General features: G+C 42.9%; 2 protein-coding genes across 11 annotated transcripts in view; one reads left to right on the top strand and one right to left on the bottom strand.

Annotated features, from left to right (window-relative positions):
- INVS (inversin) overlaps window positions 1-14,734 on the bottom strand; it is a 1,037,426-nt gene extending 1,022,692 nt beyond the window's left edge. For 7 of the 8 annotated variants that reach the window (XM_029589895.1, XM_029589896.1, XM_029589898.1 and 4 more), the window contains exon 1: window positions 14,499-14,734. The gene's annotated coding sequence lies outside the window, so the exon portion shown is untranslated. Of the gene's footprint in view, window positions 1-9,818; window positions 10,010-14,498 lie in introns of all 8 variants that reach the window. The other variant, XM_029589897.1, reaches the window with a different exon arrangement.
- The window catches only part of ERP44 (endoplasmic reticulum protein 44), a 505,107-nt gene continuing 501,213 nt past the window's right edge, over window positions 13,827-17,720 (top strand). The window contains exon 1 of one of the 3 annotated variants that reach the window (XM_029589904.1): window positions 13,827-13,922. In XM_029589904.1, the coding sequence (XP_029445764.1) occupies window positions 13,842-13,922 (81 nt within the window). In that variant the 5' untranslated portion in view covers window positions 13,827-13,841. Of the gene's footprint in view, window positions 13,923-14,794; window positions 14,921-17,720 lie in introns of those variants that run through there. The other 2 variants (XM_029589906.1, XM_029589905.1) reach the window with 2 other exon arrangements.

Below are 17,720 nucleotides of genomic sequence, written 5' to 3'. Positions count from 1 at the left end.
ACACATCCTTGGAGCAAGAGAATAAAGCATCACCTGGAGGGCAGTTCCTAGCTATAGGATCACTTTCTGCCATGTGACTTTGCTCCTTCAAAGTAGCACAAGAGCTGCAAGATTGGAATTAGGACTGCTCTTACATCCCTGAAGGTCTCCCCTATATATTTATCGCATTATTAGACACTTTTCTCTGTGGTTTTGATTCCGGCACAGGATACATTTTAGAGTTATTAGACGTGTCGCTTTCAACACTTTAAATCATCTAATATTGTTATCATGGCTTAGAGAAATTGGTATAGGCAGTACAGTTCTCAACTGGTTCTCTTCTTATTTGGCCAATTGAACATATCAAATTAGGATCAATTCATTCACTTCATCTTGGCATCATATACAATCTGGTGTACCACAAGGGGCTGCACTATCCTCTGTACTCTTTAATATCTATTTAACTCATGTCAAATCCTAGGACAACTTGGTGTGTCATTTAAGTTTTATGCTGATGACATTTAGTATTCCTTTGAGATCTACCTGGCATGATACCAACCAATTTTTTTCTCATTGTCTACCTTGCATACAATATAAAACTGCTGTAATTAGTCAATCTTCTTTACAATGTTTCTCACCTTGGATACAGTCTATTTTAAGAATTCATACTCCTGCCCATGTTCTGCAATCTACAGGACAATCTACAGGTGCAACTTTTGGTGAAGGAGCATAACTTACTTAAACCAGGGAACGCTCTCTCTCTATTCAAGGCCCCACATTATGGAACTGTCTTCCGAACAATTTATGATTAAAATTACAAGCTGTTTAAACATTTTTTTTATACTGTGTTTATTAGTTTTCCAACAAAATACAACTCCTGCCACCACACCTTTCAGTTCCCCCTGCCCTGTCATCCTCCTTTCACCCAACCCACCCCCATCCCCTCTCCCCACCCTAGCCACCCTTAGATCCCTGGGCCACCCGGCCTCCACCTTCTCCCCTTGTACTCCTCTCTCCCTCTACACCCTCAGTTTCCCATTAATTAAGTTATATCCTAGTGAATACCGCCGCCCAATCAATATGGCCGGTTTTCCAATACTTCCGTAGTACTTCTTAAGTTAACAGTACCTGTACATATTCCTACTGTACATAGTCTCCCTCTTCTCTATTTTATCTTTGTTTTATATTTCATCTAGATATGCCTTCTCCCCTCCCTCCCTACGACCCTCCTCCCCCCTTCTGTTATTGCTCCATTTTGGTTCTTTTTGTATTCTGATTTTTGTTTCTGCTAGCAATGTTATTTTGTTATATTATTATTTTGTTATATTGTTTTATATTGTTTTATTGTATTTCCCGCCTGAGTTCTTTGTAAACCGGCATGATGTGTTTCACGAATGTCGGTAAATAAAAGTAAATAAATAAATAAATAAATAAACAAACAAACAAACTATTCCATAAACCAAATCAACATGTTTCAACATATCCCCCGGAATATCCCCTCATCCCAGCCTCTCATTCCCCCCCCCCCCTTTAACCTCTCCTCCAATCATTTAGCACTTACATTGACAAGAACATATTGTACACTGTGTTTCCAAGGATATCATAGTATGGCTCTACATCAACACATCACATTTTGATGGGACCAAGCAGAGCTAAAAGAAGCACAGTTCCCCCCAACCAATTCCAAATAAAGCAACTGTACAGCAAAGTGGGGAAATAATACAAATAGTACAATTAGACCCAATGTATAATTCCATCACTTGTAGATAGCATGCAAGAAAACGGGAGTATGGAGAGTGCAAGGAAACATACAGCTAAAAATGTTGAAGGGTCTTTGAATCCCAATAATGGAAGTTATGAGAAGCCATGAACATAAGAACATAAGAAATTGCCATGCTGGGTCAGACCAAGGGTCCATCAAGCCCAGCATCCTGTTTCCAACAGAGGCCAAACCAGGCCACAAGAACCTGGCAATTACCTAAACACTAAGAAGATCCCATGCTACTGATGCAATTAATAGCAGTGGCTATTCCCTAAGTAAACTTGATTAATAGCAGTTAATGGACTTCTCTTCCAAGAACTTATCCAAACCTTTTTTGAACCCAGCTACACTAACTGCACTAATCACATCCTCTGGCAACAAATTCCAGAGCTTTATTGTGCGTTGAGTGAAAAAGAATTTTCTCCGATTAGTAAAAATAACAGAGTCACATCTACTCGTTCAAGACCTCTCATGATCTTAAAGACCTCTATTATATCCCCCCTCAGCCGCCTCTTCTCCAAGCTGAAAAGCCCTAACCTCTTCAGCCTTTCCTCATAGGGGAGCTGTTCCATCCCCTTTATCATTTTGGTTGCCCTTCTCTGTACCTTCTCCATTGCAACTATATCCTTTTTGAGATACGGCGACCAGAATTGTACACAGTATTCAAGGTGTGGTCTCACCATGGAGCGATACAGAGGCATTATAACATTTTCTGTTTTATTAACCATTCCCTTCCTAATAATTCCTAACATTCTATTTGCTTTTTTGACTGCTGCAGCACACTGAGCCAACGATTTCAATGTATTATCTACTATGACGCCTAGATCTCTTTCTTGGGTGGTAGCTCCTAATATGGAACCTAACATCGTGTAACTACAGCAAGGGTTATTTTTCCCTATATGCAGCACCTTGCACTGGTCCACATTAAATTTCATCTGCTATTTGGATGCCCAATCTTCCAGTCTTGCAAGGTCCTCCTGTAATGTATCACAGTCTACTTGTGATTTAACTACTCTGAATAATTTTGTATCATCCGCAAATTTGATAACATCACTCGTCGTATTCCTTTCCAGATCATTTATATATATACAAGCCGTTAAGCCCGTTAAAACGGGCTACATTACATTCTCCCTCTCCCCCTTCCACTTACATCCCTGACTCTCACCTCTCCCTCATTCTCCCTCTCCCCTCACTCTTCCCCACCCCCTACCTCCCTCCCACACACTCACCCACTCCTCCCTCCCCCTCAGTCCCTCCCTCTCACTCAGTCCCTCCCTCCCAGTCCCTCCCCCTCACTCAATCCCTCCCTCTCAGTCCCTCCCCCTCACTCAATCCCTCCCCCTCACTCAATCCCTCCCTCTCACTCAATCCCTCCCTCTCTCCCACTCAGCCCCTCCCACTCAGCCCCTCCCACTCAGCCCCTCCCACTCAGCCCCTCCCACTCAGCCCCTCCCACTCAGTCAGTCCGTCCCTCCCTCTCTCTCTCTCCTCCCTCCCTCACTACTGGCCGCTGCCGCCCGCCGCCGCCATGTTTTTTTTTCCTAAGACTGACGTGCTCGCCCGCACATGCGCAGTAGAGCTGCTCTCTACTGCGCATTTGCGGCACGTCGGTCAAGCGTTGTTTATCTAGTTAGATTGAAAAGCACCGGTCCAAGTACAGATCCCTGAGGCACTCCACTGTTTACCCTTTTCCACTGAGAAAATTGACCATTTAGTCCTACTCTCTGTTTCCCGTCTTTTAACCAGTTTGTAATCCACGAAAGGACATCGCCTCCTATCCCATGACTTTTTAGTTTTCGTAGAAGCCTCTCATGAGGGACTCTGTCAAACGCCTTCTGAAAATCCAAATACACTACATCTACCACTTCACCTTTATCCACGTTTATTAACCCCTTCAAAAAAATGAAGCAGGTTTGTTAGGCAAGACTTCCCTTGGGTAAATCCGTGTTGACCGTGTTCCATTAAATCATGTCTTTCTATATGCTCTACAATTTTGATCTTGAGGATAGTTTCCAATATTTTTCCCGGCACTGAAGTTAGGCTCACTGGTCTATAGTTACCCGGATTGCCCCTGGAGCCTTTTTTAAATATTGGGGTTACAGTGGCCAGCCTCCAGTCTTCAGGTATAATGGATGATTTTAATGATAGGTTACAAATTTTAACTAATAGGTCAGAAATTTCATTTTTGAGTTCCTTTAGTACCCAAGGATGCATACCATCTGGTCCAGGTGACTTGCTACTCTTTAGTTTGTCAATTTGACATACTACATCTTCCAGGTTGACAGTGATTTCATTCAGTTCGTCTGAGTCATCACCCCTGAAAACCATCTCCGGAACTGGTATCTCCCCAACATCCTCATTAGTAAACACGGAAGCAAAGAATTCATTTAGTCTTTCTGCAATGGCAGTATCTTCCCTAAGAGCCCCTTTATCCCCTCGGTCATCTAATGGTCTAACCGACTCCCTCACAGGTTTCTTGCTTTGGATATATTTAAAAAAGTTTTTGTTATGAGTTTTTGCCTTTATGGCCAACTTCATTTCAAATTCTCTCTTCGCCTGTTTTATTAATGTTTTACACTTAACTTGACAATGCTTATGTTTTATCCTATTTTCTTCAGATGGATCTTTCTTCCAATTTTTGAAGGATGATTTTTTGGCTAAAATAGCCTCTTTCACCTCACCTTTTAACCACCTCACCTTTTAACCAAGTTCTTAACATCAGAGTATAGGATGCAGATGGGTGCATGGGATCACTACATCAACCCGGGTCTGATGACGTGGTAGGAGAAAGATACATTAGAAGTGGTTCCCAAAATTTTTGACTGCGTGTATGTTTCTTCAATGTAGAAGACCAGGCGAAGGCATATTCTACGGCAGTGGTTCTCAACCTTTTTTCTGTCGGAATACACCTGAAAGATGGTTCTCACATGCATGATACACTGAACCCATGATCATCACGGGGCTAGATGTAAAAATACAGTTTGCATCCATGGGAACCCCCCAACCCACAATAATGGATGTAAAGCAGAATCACGACATTCCCCATACAACTCACCCTACAAAAAAGATATTCTGGTTCTGGTGTCATCTCAGTAACAGCAACTCAAACTTCTTCTACTACCAGGCTCAATAACCCTACTTATGAAATGACAGCAGTTTGCCACCAATGCATGTCCTCTTGAGAAAACACAACAAATAAGACTGATACAAACGCTTACATGCTAGTAAAATATCTCACCTCAGTAACACACACAGAACCGACCTAACATACTCCCAGGATCTGCAGTTATGCACATAAACTAATCTGCACACAGTTACACTTGTATTATGGAATACACTCAAACAGGAGCAACCCTATCTATGAAAAGGCAACACTACAAATATTAAATCAGGCCCTAAACACCAATACACCTCCAGTTAGGAAAACAGAACTAGCAAGCAACTATAGATCCCCACACAGAAATAATTATAAAACTATACTATTAAGCAGAATAAATGTTTCAAAACAGCTATGAACAGAATAACATCCAACAATTAAAAACTCAAAAACTATTAAAATTTCTCCAAACACCAATAAAATATTTCAAAAAAGCAAACATCACATAATATTAAATAATTAAAATGGCAGTCAATCAAGAAAAATAAACTTAAAAAGCCACCTTTACTTACCCCCTCCGGCAGCTCTCCTACTCCTCTTCCATGCAGGCTGTAGCACACACCAGAAGCAGCAGTAGTGGCTAAGCTCTATACTCATGGTCCTCTTCCTTAGGGCCCATGACCAGTCTCTCTGTCTCTCACACAGACACATACCATACCAGTCACACTCCCATGACCAGTTTCTGTCTCTCACAAACCAATCATCTCCCAACTAGTTTTTGACACACACACACACACACACACACACACCAGTCACCTTCCTGAACAGTTTCTCTCATACCACACACACACAGGATTCCCACTCCCGTGTTCTATCTTACATATACGGGCTTCTCAATCCCATACTGTGTCTCACACACACACAGGTTTCTCATTCCCATGCTCGCTCTCTCCACATGCACAGGCTTCTCATTCCCTTAATCACTTTCTTTCTCTCACATACACACACACACACACACACACCAGTCTCTCTCTTTCACACACCATCACCTTACCGACCAGTCTCTCTCTCATGCATGCACACACACACACACAAAGGTTTCCCACTCCCATGCTCTCTCTCACATATACGGCTTCTCATTCCCATGCTCTCTTTCACACACACAGCCCCACAACACCAGGCTTCTTACTCCCATGCTTTCTCACATACCCAGATTTCTCACTTCCAGGCTTTTTCTCTCTCTCACACACACTCCAGTCATCTCCCTGACCAGTCATTTTTATTGTCTCTCACATATACACATCATCTCTCTGACCAGTTCCTCTCAATCACACACATACTCGCTCTCAATCACACACAGGCTGGCTGTCTTCTCTCTCTCACTCACTTCCTCCCCCCCCCTCCGAGGCACAAATGGTAGCTGCAGCAGCCTCCTCCAGCCCCTGCAGACCAAAAAAGAAGAATCCCATTGGCCACGGGAGGCTTATACTGCTGTCTCCTTTGCCTATTGCCGGCTGCTTCAATTGCTCCGGGCCATGCTACTGCTCAGGGGCCGATACTGCTGCTGCTGCTGCCGCTACTTTTCCACGTGGCACGGCTCTTTCTCTTTCCCGTGCACTGCATTGCATATCACTTCCTGTTCCAGGGTAGGCACGGGAAGAAGAAAAGTCCAGCCGCAGGAGCCACAGTTTCCTCAAACACCGCTGCCGTTCCCATTTGCCTTGAACATGCTGTTAGCCCAGCGGCAATGGCAGCAGGGAAGAAAGAGCAGCGGGAGAGACCGGGAGCACGCGACACACCTGCTGGTGCTTGGCGACACACTGGTGTGTCGCCACACACTGGTTGAGAAGCGCTGTTCTAAAGAACAAAGATGGATCATTTTTTGGAACCACTTTTCGTGGGTCAGGCCCTGTGGCTCCATCCATCTAAGCAATATAGTTTTCTTACCAAGAACCCATGATCTGCTAAGAAAAAGTGCATGGAGACCCAGAGTATCAGAATTCTGTTCAGCAGGGCCAAACAGCCAAAATTTGGAGGTTAACGGGAGCGTGACCTGAAGCAAATGTGTGCAAGTGTTGCGGATACCATCCCAGAAATAATGGAAAAACGTGCCCACCGCTTGGTTGCACTTTATGCAGAGGTCCGAAGAAGTAAGCTTATAGTGAAAAGCGCGGTCCGATGGTATGTAGAGTTGCCACAGAAATTTATATTCTGTTTCACGAAGTAAAACATTTTCTGAGATCTCTGAAAGGGAATCGAACGCTTTTTTGAAGGTTTCATAAGTGACTGAGAATTGGGGCCATTTGATCCATCTTGCATGTAATGTCTCCAGTAGGGAGGACTTTCCAGATTCATTCAGAGTTTTATAAAAATAAGAGATGGTAGGGCATTGTGCCTTTCCCAAAGTCAAAACCATTCATATCTGCTGATTTGAACTAGTTTCCCCGTAATCCATTGGGTTACTATTTAGGAAGTGCCTAATTTGGAGGAATGAATAAAGATCTGTATGTGTGAGTTTCTATTGTTGCTCCAGAGCAGAGAAGTCTAGTTTCTCTCCTGTGGCCGCCGCAAACAACTGGTAGACATAGATCAGGCCTTGTCTATACCATCCGGTAAACGTAGACTCTGTGAGCCCTGGAGGGAATGATGAGTTCCCAGTAATTGTTATAAGCGATGTCATATGAGATGAGTGCCTGTGTAATTTGCATAATTGCTGCCAGACCTAACATCTAATTTTTTTGTACAAGATATATATTCTTGGGCTAAATTTCAAAGATTTGAAAATAAAGAAATGAAAAAAAAACAAAAACCCAGAACCCCCCCCCCCACAGGTCCATTCCCAGCCCCACAGGCAGATTCCCCTGTGCTTCCAATAAAATGTATGTTCATATGGGAAGGAGATCCTTATATTTTCTCCAGAAAAGCCCTAGCTGCTGCAGGTGTTTCGAAGACATGCGATTGCTCATTATGCCAGATCCTCAATTTGGCCGGGAATTGCAGAGAAAACTTTATTTATTTATTTTTGGTGAAGTGAAGTACACACCAGGGAGAAACCTTTGCGCGCTTCAGATACCCGAACTGAATAATCCTGAAATAGGTGGATCGGGTGGGATTCATAGGCAAGATTCAGCTTTTTTTGAAACGCCTGCTAGATTTTTTGTTTGTGCTGAAAGTTGAGGAATTTAGCTATAACGAGGCAATGCCTCTGCATATTTTCCTTTTTTGCTCAGATTCTGTGAGCGCGCTCCACTGCGACGCAGCCTTGCAGCTCAGGGAAATCCAGGGCCTCCGATAGCCAGGTTAATAGCTGCCCCAGAACGTGGTCTTCTACAGCCTCTGGAAACCCTAAAAAGCAGAGGTTGGAGCAGCGTTTCCTGTTTTCTAAATAGTCTAATTTATCCTTGAGGTCTGCTATTTGTTTGTCCTGTGCTGCCAGCTTAGCAGTGCATGCTAGCGAATCATCCTCTAAAACACTTATGTGACCTTCTGCCTGGTCAATGCGGGGATTTGTGTCGGCAAGTGTAGCCTGGACCTCCGTAATTTGAGATGCGATTGCAGCTAATTTTTCATTTAAAGCTGCACATACGTCTTTGATATCTGTGATAGTTACTACTGCCATCGGGTTTCCCTTAGCAGGATCACTGCCAGGTGCCATTTTAGGATCTGTGCCAAGTGGTTTCTTCTTGTCCTTCTTACCTCCTTTCACCAACATAATAGGGGAAGCCCTCTGAATATAATGTTCAATGGACATATGCCATTGCTGTTTGGCAAGAGGGTTGAGCAATTTCTCAGCGATTTGGAGAGGATTACAGATAAGCAGAGCTGACCCTCAGAGCCTGGGCAATTCCCTCCTGTCTAGCTCACCACATCACGTGACTCTAAACAATTTTTAAAGACATATTTCTTTCAGCTTCCATTCCCTGATTATTTGCCGCTTTAAAGTGCACTGTTGTGGTGGAGTGCTGCGTGAGATTGAATGCACCAAACTTATCACCTTCGGTGAAGAGCTGCCTGCCCGATTCAGCTAAGGAAGATCTTCAGGTGGTGTTCTTCCCCCCTACGGCTATGCCGATGGTGACATAATCAAGAAGAGCTAGGAAGCTCTATTAAACCCAGGAGCTGCGGCTCAAGCCACCTTCATGCTGCCGAAGCTGCATGCCAAAGCGGTGTGCGGCTTTGAGTGGATGGGAAGGAAAAGGAAATCCAAATTAGTCACCTCTTCCCCAGCTTCTGGTGTGATTCATGACCCTATAGACAGCCATTTACAGAGACTGGGTGAGTTTCCACATAGTGATTGTGATGGGGAATCATTATCTGGGTTTCCCTTAGTCTTGGCATTAGCCGACTGCTCCCACCCCCCCAAACCAACAGGTGTGATTTCCAATGACTATATCCCCTGGGAGGAAAAAGGAGCGTCACAAAAATTGGGGGTTATGTCATCTACAGATATCTTACTGACTCCTGTTGTAATGCCTTCGTAATCTGATCAGGCCCAATTGCCATTGGTTATCCCCTCCCCCCCATAGAGGTTGGAATAGGGAATAACCCAGAGTCAATTAATGTGACATTATCAGACGTTTGGAGGTTGATAGTCAATACAGACAACAACTTGACTCAAACAGTCTCACAGCTCTGTAAATTCACTGGGGAATCCAGAACTATCTTGGAAGCACACGAAAAGCATGTGAAAGATCTTGAAAATTCTGTAACTGGCCTTAATTCACTGGATTGACTCATATAAAGGACAGTTTAACTATACCTCCTACTTTATGTACCTCTGTAATATGGCTGCTCCTGTAATCAGAATATGTGATTAGAGAGTATGTTTATATTATGCCATCTCATATAGACAGCAGTATTATATTTGTTTTGTTTTAATAATTGTGTATGTTTTATTGTACCCCACCCCAAACTGTTAGGAAGGGTGGGTAATAATGTTGCGTTCGTGGCTGCTCTACGCCCTCACTCCACCCTCTCTACCTCTGTGGCGTCTCCCTCCAGGTCTGATGGACGGCTTGCTGCCGCGGCGTCTCCGTGCCGCTTCTCCCCAGCTTGGCTCAACACTGCGTATCCGCCATGTTCTTGATGACGTAGGGCGGGCGCACTCCGAAATATGTACCAGCAAGGGCGCGAACCTGAGGGGCATTCCCTTGTATTGATGTCATCCGCTTCTAACATAAAAAGATTTGAGTTAGCAAGAACATGAATTCGGACATGAGCAAGGACAAGTATACGGACTCGCTACGAATTCGTCCAAGCTACTCTGCCTCCTCGGACTTACCAGAGGTACCTGCACCTCAGGGGCCTCACTCTCTTTTCTCTATTTCAGATTGCAGATAGGAACCGGTACTTGCTCCTCGAGGGCCCATGTTCCTGAATATTCTGAAGATTCTCTACTGCCTGGAAGCTATTGCAGATACAGACAATCGTGAGTTACCACCGCTCTCTCAGAGCTTTCCCTGGAACCAGGTACTCGCTCCTCGAGGGCCTCTTTCCAGCTACTGAGCCTCCTTAAGAATCTATGTGAGATTGTCATCTACTACTGGCTATGAATACAGCATACCCTGTCTACTCACTATCTATAGTCTCTCTACAGCTCAGCAAAACTGGGATCGCAGTTCCAGTATCTGAGGGGCTTCAGCCCTGCCGGGCATATCAGCTCACTACTGCCAGCTCTGGTGATTCTACTAACCTGTCTAATAAAAGAACTATCTGTGTCTGTCTCCATACCCAAGCCTAGTCGGTGGTCCCTCTCAGGATATCCTCCTGGGGGCGCTGTCATCTGCCATCGGCCCAAGGATTCACCTATTTACATTCCTTTCCAGCTGAGTACCCTCTCTAGCACTCTGCTGGTACAGATTGCCAACTCAGCAGTCTATATCATAACAAGATTGCTAGTTCCGCTTATGGAGCATATCAGATTGCTAAACTCCTCCTTCCACGGGGGCCAGTCCCTAACTGATTGCTAACGCCGCACGGTGACTCATAACAGATTGCTGACTCCTCCCCCTACAGGAGTATCCAGCAGCAGATTTACAACAGATTGCTCACTCCTCTCACTTCAGGAGCTGAGCATAACAGATTGCTAACTCCCATCTGCTTGCTCCTTCCATCAGCATAGCAGATAATAAGAAATAAATATTTTTAAATAAATAAAACCTGCCTTAGCTCCTCCAGATTTGCCACTGTGGCCTCCAGAAATGGACTCATTCTCCAATAGCCAAGAGCTCTCTGCACTGGGTGCACACATACAACTCCTCACCAACAGGCAGATAATTATACATATGCCACTTAGTGCACAAGACTGCAACTTGCTTCTGTAATTTTATTAAGTTGCTAAGTGTTAGTCCTGGGGGAATTCTGCACTATAGAATTTGCGCAGAATTGCCAAATTCTGCACAGAAAATAGCAGAGGAGACCCCGGCATGCAGCAAAGAGAGCACGTCCAGAGGAACGCGCTCCATTTGCAGTGAAGATGAAGGACCTGGAGCACCGTTTGCGGCGAAATGGAAGGCCCCCGTGTGCCACGGAGTGTGCTCTGATCACGACGAAGATGGAAGGCCCCGGTGAGAGAGAATGTGTGTGTTTGTGTGTGTGTGTGAGAGAGAGGGGGGGGGGGGGGTGAGAGAGCAGGAGGGTGTGAGAGAGCATGGGAGGTAAGGGGGGGATGCTCAAGTGTGGGTTTCAGAGAGAGGGAGCCTATATGAGGAGATCATGAAGGAGTGTGTATGTGTGAGAGATTGGGAACTCGTGTGTATGAAAAAGGGATCTTGTGTATGTGAGGGTGCTAGCTTGTGTATGTGTGACACAGAGCCTGTGTGAACAGGTGCGTGAGAAAAGAGACATAGATAGCCTATGTGAGAGAGAGAAAGGGAGCTTGTGTGGGTGTGTACGCAAGAAAGAGGGCCCTGTATGAGGGGATTTGTGCATGTGAGGGAGCCTGTATGAGGGTATGTGTATTAGAGAGGGGGAGCATGTGTGCGAGAGAGGGAGGGACAGAGGGAGCCTGTGTGAGGGGCAGTACTGAGAACGGGGTCAAACTCTGGAACTGGCAATAGAGTGGAAGGGGTTGGAGCCTGAGAGGGCAAAGTGGCAAGGGAGTAGAGAGAGCGAGTGGAAGGGACACTCTTACAGTGAATTTCTAGGGAAATTCTGCTCAAAATATTTAAAATTCTGCATCTTTAAGTAATAACTTTTTTCTGTATTCATTAAAAAATGTAATTACTTAAAGACTCATGTAAATTGTGTTTTTTTGACCAATATAAAGCTTGCAGAATTTTAAGTTTTTGTGCGCAGAATTCCTCCAGGAGTAAAGTGTTAAAGCTGATTATGGAGTAGGCATGACTCAATTTAAGGAGTTTCAAATTATTTGCTGACTTTTAAAATCGATACCTAGGTGACCTTATGCTAGTTTGTGAATGACCAGCAATAAGACTAAAATTAGTCACACTAAAATCAGCCTGGTTGAAACAGGCATTTATTCATCCTTTGCTGAAAAAGTCAACTCTTGCCACGACAATAATTAGCAACTATTGTCCTATGACTTCTCTTTCGTTCTTATCCAAAATTATTGGATTAGTTACATTTTTTGCAGCAATTAATGTCAATACTCAGATCAGGTTTGTTTTCTTTTAATTACGCATACTGTGTCTTATAAGATATGTACTGGATCATAAAGATTTTCACACATTGGTACCATCGTTTGTGCTCTCATCTATAGATTACTGTAACAATTTATACATGGGATATAGTATTTGTGCTTTCCAAGTTTTATAAAATTCTGCTGCAAAACTGATTATGCGTGGCCGGCCTTGGGCTCATTTATTTTTAGAAGCTTTTGGAAGTTAAAGCATTCTATTTTAGTGCATAGGGTTTGCTCTGTTTTATTGTTTCATAAATATTCTTAAAATATTTTCATATGTATTAATTTTTGTATTGTATTTATTATGTTGTAACCCACTTAGCACAACTGATTTGAAAAGGGTGGGAAATAAGTATTCCTGTGCCAGTATCAAACTTCACTGATAAACATGACATCTAAAGCAATTTGGCCTTAAAAAATACTTCAGCACAGAAATATTGCTAGTTTCCAGTTTAGATACAATCCGAAGGGGCTTTGATATTGGTACATCTTAAGTCATGGATTTATCCGCTGCCTTCAACACTGTGAACCCTCAGGTGTTATTGAACAAGATAGTGGAAGTGTAAATAGCTGGGACAGTATACTCCTGGTTTGCTTTATATTTACAAGAACAGAAGCAGCAGGTCAGAACAAGTATGGATAACTCCGCATGGTATCTCCTCGAGACTGGGGTTTCCTCAGGGCTCAGTCCTTTTGGCCGTACTCTACACATTTCTAGTTCTGGTGCGTTAACTTCTTTCTACATTGGGTTTATCATATAAAATATAAGCCAATGACAGAGTTTTTCTTCTCAGTTCATTCTTCGTGGAAAACAACCTTTGATTTTCTCTGTCACTTTCAGCAATAAAACAATGGTTATTTACATCCAGCAGACTTTTTTCAAACCTAGCCAAAACGGAATTACTGCTCATAAGCAGGATCCCTCAGAGATGTTCCTTCAACTTTCACCTTTGAAGGCCATTCATTACCCATTGTTAAGGAAGTCAGAAACTGGAGAGTTATTCGTGACCATATCTATCAATCAATGTTATCATTCAATAAACTTGGAACACTTAGACATCTTAAACAGTTTCTGTCATATTCTTGGCCACAGATTATTTCAACTTCCTTTATCTTGGCCTGCCTGCTACTACAATACGTCTACTTCATGTGGTTCAGGAACCTGCAGCTCGTCTTCTGACTAGGACTCATATGCACAGACACAAAATGAGAGAAAACCTTTAGTAAATAACTCTCCTAAATTTGCTAGTTTCAATTTGGTATTTCTAGGTTAATTCATATTACCACCTATTTTGGTAGTGTATTTAAGCTTTTTTTCCTTAATTAAAATCTATTTTATAAGAAGTTTGGAAGTATTGAGGATGATCGTTTACGAAGTTGCATTAAGTTCTGAAAGGGTTATTATAGAAGCTCCTGCTAAACTGAAACTTTCCACAGAGAAGGTAATATTTTTCCTTTACTTTTCTCAAGTTTTTTCTATTCTTCTGTTTAAATAAAGGTATTTCTCAAGAATACCAAGCTTTATTCAGTTATTCTTTTCACCAAGGCCTCGCCCTAACCTCCCTGCCAGACGCCTAGGTTCCCTTCACACACTCGCTTGCTTCCCTAACTTGTGCCTAATAGCAGATATAAAGTATCCCTGGAAATCACAGTGGATGCTCATACAACTCCGCAATGGCAAAACCACTCCGTTTAAATACATCCAAACTAAGCCCCACTTCGGACACATGTTTTGTAGGACTGCATTGATATGGGAATCCTTTTTAATATATACATAACAGCTTAAGCATATTTCATCATAAGGACTGTCTTATCAGTAATATGAGCACTCGTGGCCTTTGCTTGTCTCTCGGCCTAGAGCAGCCCAACCTCAAAGGTTGCTCAAACCAGAGGAAACCACCAGTCACCGGCGCCTGCACTGCGACCACAGGAGACTCTAGGAGTGATGAGAGGCGTCATGTTAACTACAACCTGTGAAATGAGGATATGAAAAAAAGTTATTGTTTCTTTTCTCTTACCTCTGGAATCGCAGAAATGTCATTGTAAAGATGAAAAAAAAACCCCGTAAATTAAAATTTTCTGCAAAATCGGGGATTCTGGGAATTGTAGTTTGGGTATGATAGCAATGCTCACGCCGTAAAATCTTGAAAGAGTCGTGAAAAAACCGGAAGTAGCTTTGCATGTCGGGAGACGTAGTTTATCAAGCCCATACAGAAAGAGCTGTGCAAATCGATGAGACCACAACTCCCATCACAGTCTGTGAAACCCGGAAGTGTGTGGCCAGGGAGTCCTGCCTCCCACCTCTTTCTTTCCGTCCGTTTCTGTGAGCCGGTGGAATAGGAGTGTGAACGGAGTTAGGGAGGTCAGCAATAGCAGCCCGGAACAACGCTCCGCCATGTTCGTCTCCTTACCAGATCCTAGCTGTATCCTGTTACTTTTGGTGAGTGAGTTATTTCTATCTTCCCCAATGCCTCACATCCTCAAACAGAAAGCGAGTGCCAGCCCGAGGGATCCCTCCCCTGCGCTGCAGTCTGTGAAGGGAGGGGTTACAAAGCAACGCACGTGTCAGGTCTCGTGTCACCCGCTGCTTCCAAAACTCACTTTAATGTAGAGCAGCTTTGGGATTGATTTCTCATCAGGAGTCATTAAGGTTCACCCTTTAATGACTCCCTCCCTTTCTTGGCAATTTTGGGGTTCACCCTTGCGTATCACGGTCTCCGTGCTTGGCGGCGCCGGTTGATGGAATCTTCTGTTGTGGCTGAACGTGATTGGCTGGGAAGCCGGAATTGGCCCGCAGAGCCGACCCTAATGTACCCGGATGTGGAAAGATATTTGTACTATTTATGTAGTTTGTATATTTATGTATTATTGTTCATTTATACATTGTGTGATCTCAAACTCTTGCAAGCCTTAAGAGTTCTTAATTTTTTTTTTTTTTTTACTAAATTTTTAATACAATATAGATCTCAGAGTTGCTGAGCTTTCTTGCTATATTTTGCTGATATTCAGCATACAAAATGAAAACATATGTTTCATTTCTGCTTTATACGCAGATTTGGGTGGCCATTATATCAAGAGCCAGCAAAGTCGTTTTATAAATATATATCTGAATAACGCAGTGTGAATGTATATACATAAAATGAAGCAAGTGTTTTTTACATCTTAGAAGTTGTGAGCTAAATTGTGTAGAAACTTTAGAGCGTATGGAGAAATTTAGCTTCAAATGTAGTATGTGGGTTCAGGATAATTTGGAGGTTGCAAAACTTATTGCAACAACAAAATAACAAGTAAACGTTGTAGACAATGGCAAAAAAAGAACAGAGCCATCTAGTCTGCCCAGATATCCTCGTCCACTGTAATGTTAATTCCTTTATTTAATTGATGTTTTGTATGGGATTGGTAGTACATCAAGAATTTTAAAAAAATTATATATTAAATATAAAATCAACATGAGAGTGTAAAACAATGTATCTGCATAGCAAAATCACCCTAAAGACCTAAAAAACATTAAAAACAAAATATAAAATATTGGAAATCAATCAAATGCTTATATATTAGGCTATATCCCAGCTGCCAGCCATAGCCAATTGTAAAATATTTCTCCTTTCAGACCGTTTCTGAAGTCTTTCTCAACTGTACTCCACTATCCTGGCCAGATTAGCATACACATTTTAGTTCACACCCAGCACCCCCTCCCTTTACATGTCTATCAACAAAGCTCTGTAATGATCTAAACAGCTAGCCAGACCTACATTTCCACTAGGGCTTATACTTCTTCTGTGATGACGGTCTGCAAAGGTGAAGAAATCTTGAGTACCAGATTGCCCTGGCAAGTAAAAATTGTCATCTGGTACATGCTCTTCCATGGGAGGACTTGGAGTTCAAGGTTTCCAAGATGGATGCCTCAGTTTTGGGTGTCACTAAGAAGTCCACGCTGTCCCGTTGAAGGCATTATGGCTCTTAAGGATGGCAGCGTTGGATTTCAGGGGTATTGTTTGCAGTTTTCAGTCCTATTGCTCAGGGCATCTGTGTGTGGCAGTTTTGTGTATTGAACAAGGTTGCACTAGGTGCAGCAGATACCAAGAAACATTGCCTGTCTTGTGGATGCTTTATAAAATTTGCTTATATAATTTGCTTTGCATGGCTGCTAGAATTATACTGACATGAGTGGTGGCTAGGTGTCCACCTTGTTTGCCGTAATGGGCAACGTATATATGAGGCAAGTCTCAGCTGTGAAATCTCCCTTTTTCAAGCAGTGTTTCTTGGGGGTGGGCGGGAGGGACTGGATAAGCTGATTGGGCACTTAGGGGACTCTTGGTCTTCTAGGTTCCTGAAGGGCAAGTCTAAGGGTTTCTACAAGACTTTGTTTAATAGACAGAAGTCTCAAGAGACTAGGCATAATTGCCCTGGAAAGAATGGCCTTTAGCAGAGTTGGTACCCTTCTAGAGCTCTGTCCTTTCAGGGACCCACCAGAATACCCAGGGGATGGTTACTTCTGGTTCCAAGGGCCTTAAGGGCTCCCCATGATGTTCATTTCGTCGTCTCCTCAGTAGGGGAGGGGACAGTTGTCCAAAGAATGGACAGAGACAGTTACACTTTGGATCATGCTCACCCAGTGACTGAGGAGGCCTTTCTGAGGTCTCTTGTGCATCCTACAAAAAAACCCATTTTTTTTTCACCTGTTCTGAATCTGAGGAAAGTGAATGTATACTTGATTTGACAAACTGAAGAGTAGTAAATCACCTGGACTGGAAGGTATACACCCCAAAGTTCTGAAGGAACTCAAAAATGAAATTTCACACCTATTAGTAAACATTTGTAACCTATCATTAAAATCATCCATTGTCCCTGAAGACTGGAGGATAGCTAATGTAACCCCAATATTTAAAAAGAGCTCCAGGGGCGATCCGGGAAACTACAGACCAGTTAGCCTGACTTCAGTGCCAGAAAAAATAGTGAAAAGTGTTCTAAACATCAAAATCACAGAACATATAGAAAGACATGGTTTAATGGAACAAAGTCAGCATGGCTTTACCCAAGACAAGTCTTGCCTCACAAATCTGCTTCACTTTTTTGAAGGAGTTAATAAACATTTAGATAAAGGTGAACCGGTGGATGTAGTGTGTTTGGATTTTCAGAAGGCGTTCAGAAAGTTCCTCATGAGAGGCTTCTAGGATAACTATCTGTTATCTATAATTATCGGTTTTATTTATAATTATCTGCTATCTATAATTGTTTTA

The sequence above is a fragment of the Rhinatrema bivittatum genome, chromosome 2 (genome assembly GCF_901001135.1).
Source record: "Rhinatrema bivittatum chromosome 2, aRhiBiv1.1, whole genome shotgun sequence".
Lineage (NCBI taxonomy): Eukaryota > Metazoa > Chordata > Amphibia > Gymnophiona > Rhinatrematidae > Rhinatrema > Rhinatrema bivittatum.
Note: the sequence above shows the minus strand (reverse complement) of the source record. Positions and strands in the feature narration are given on the sequence as shown.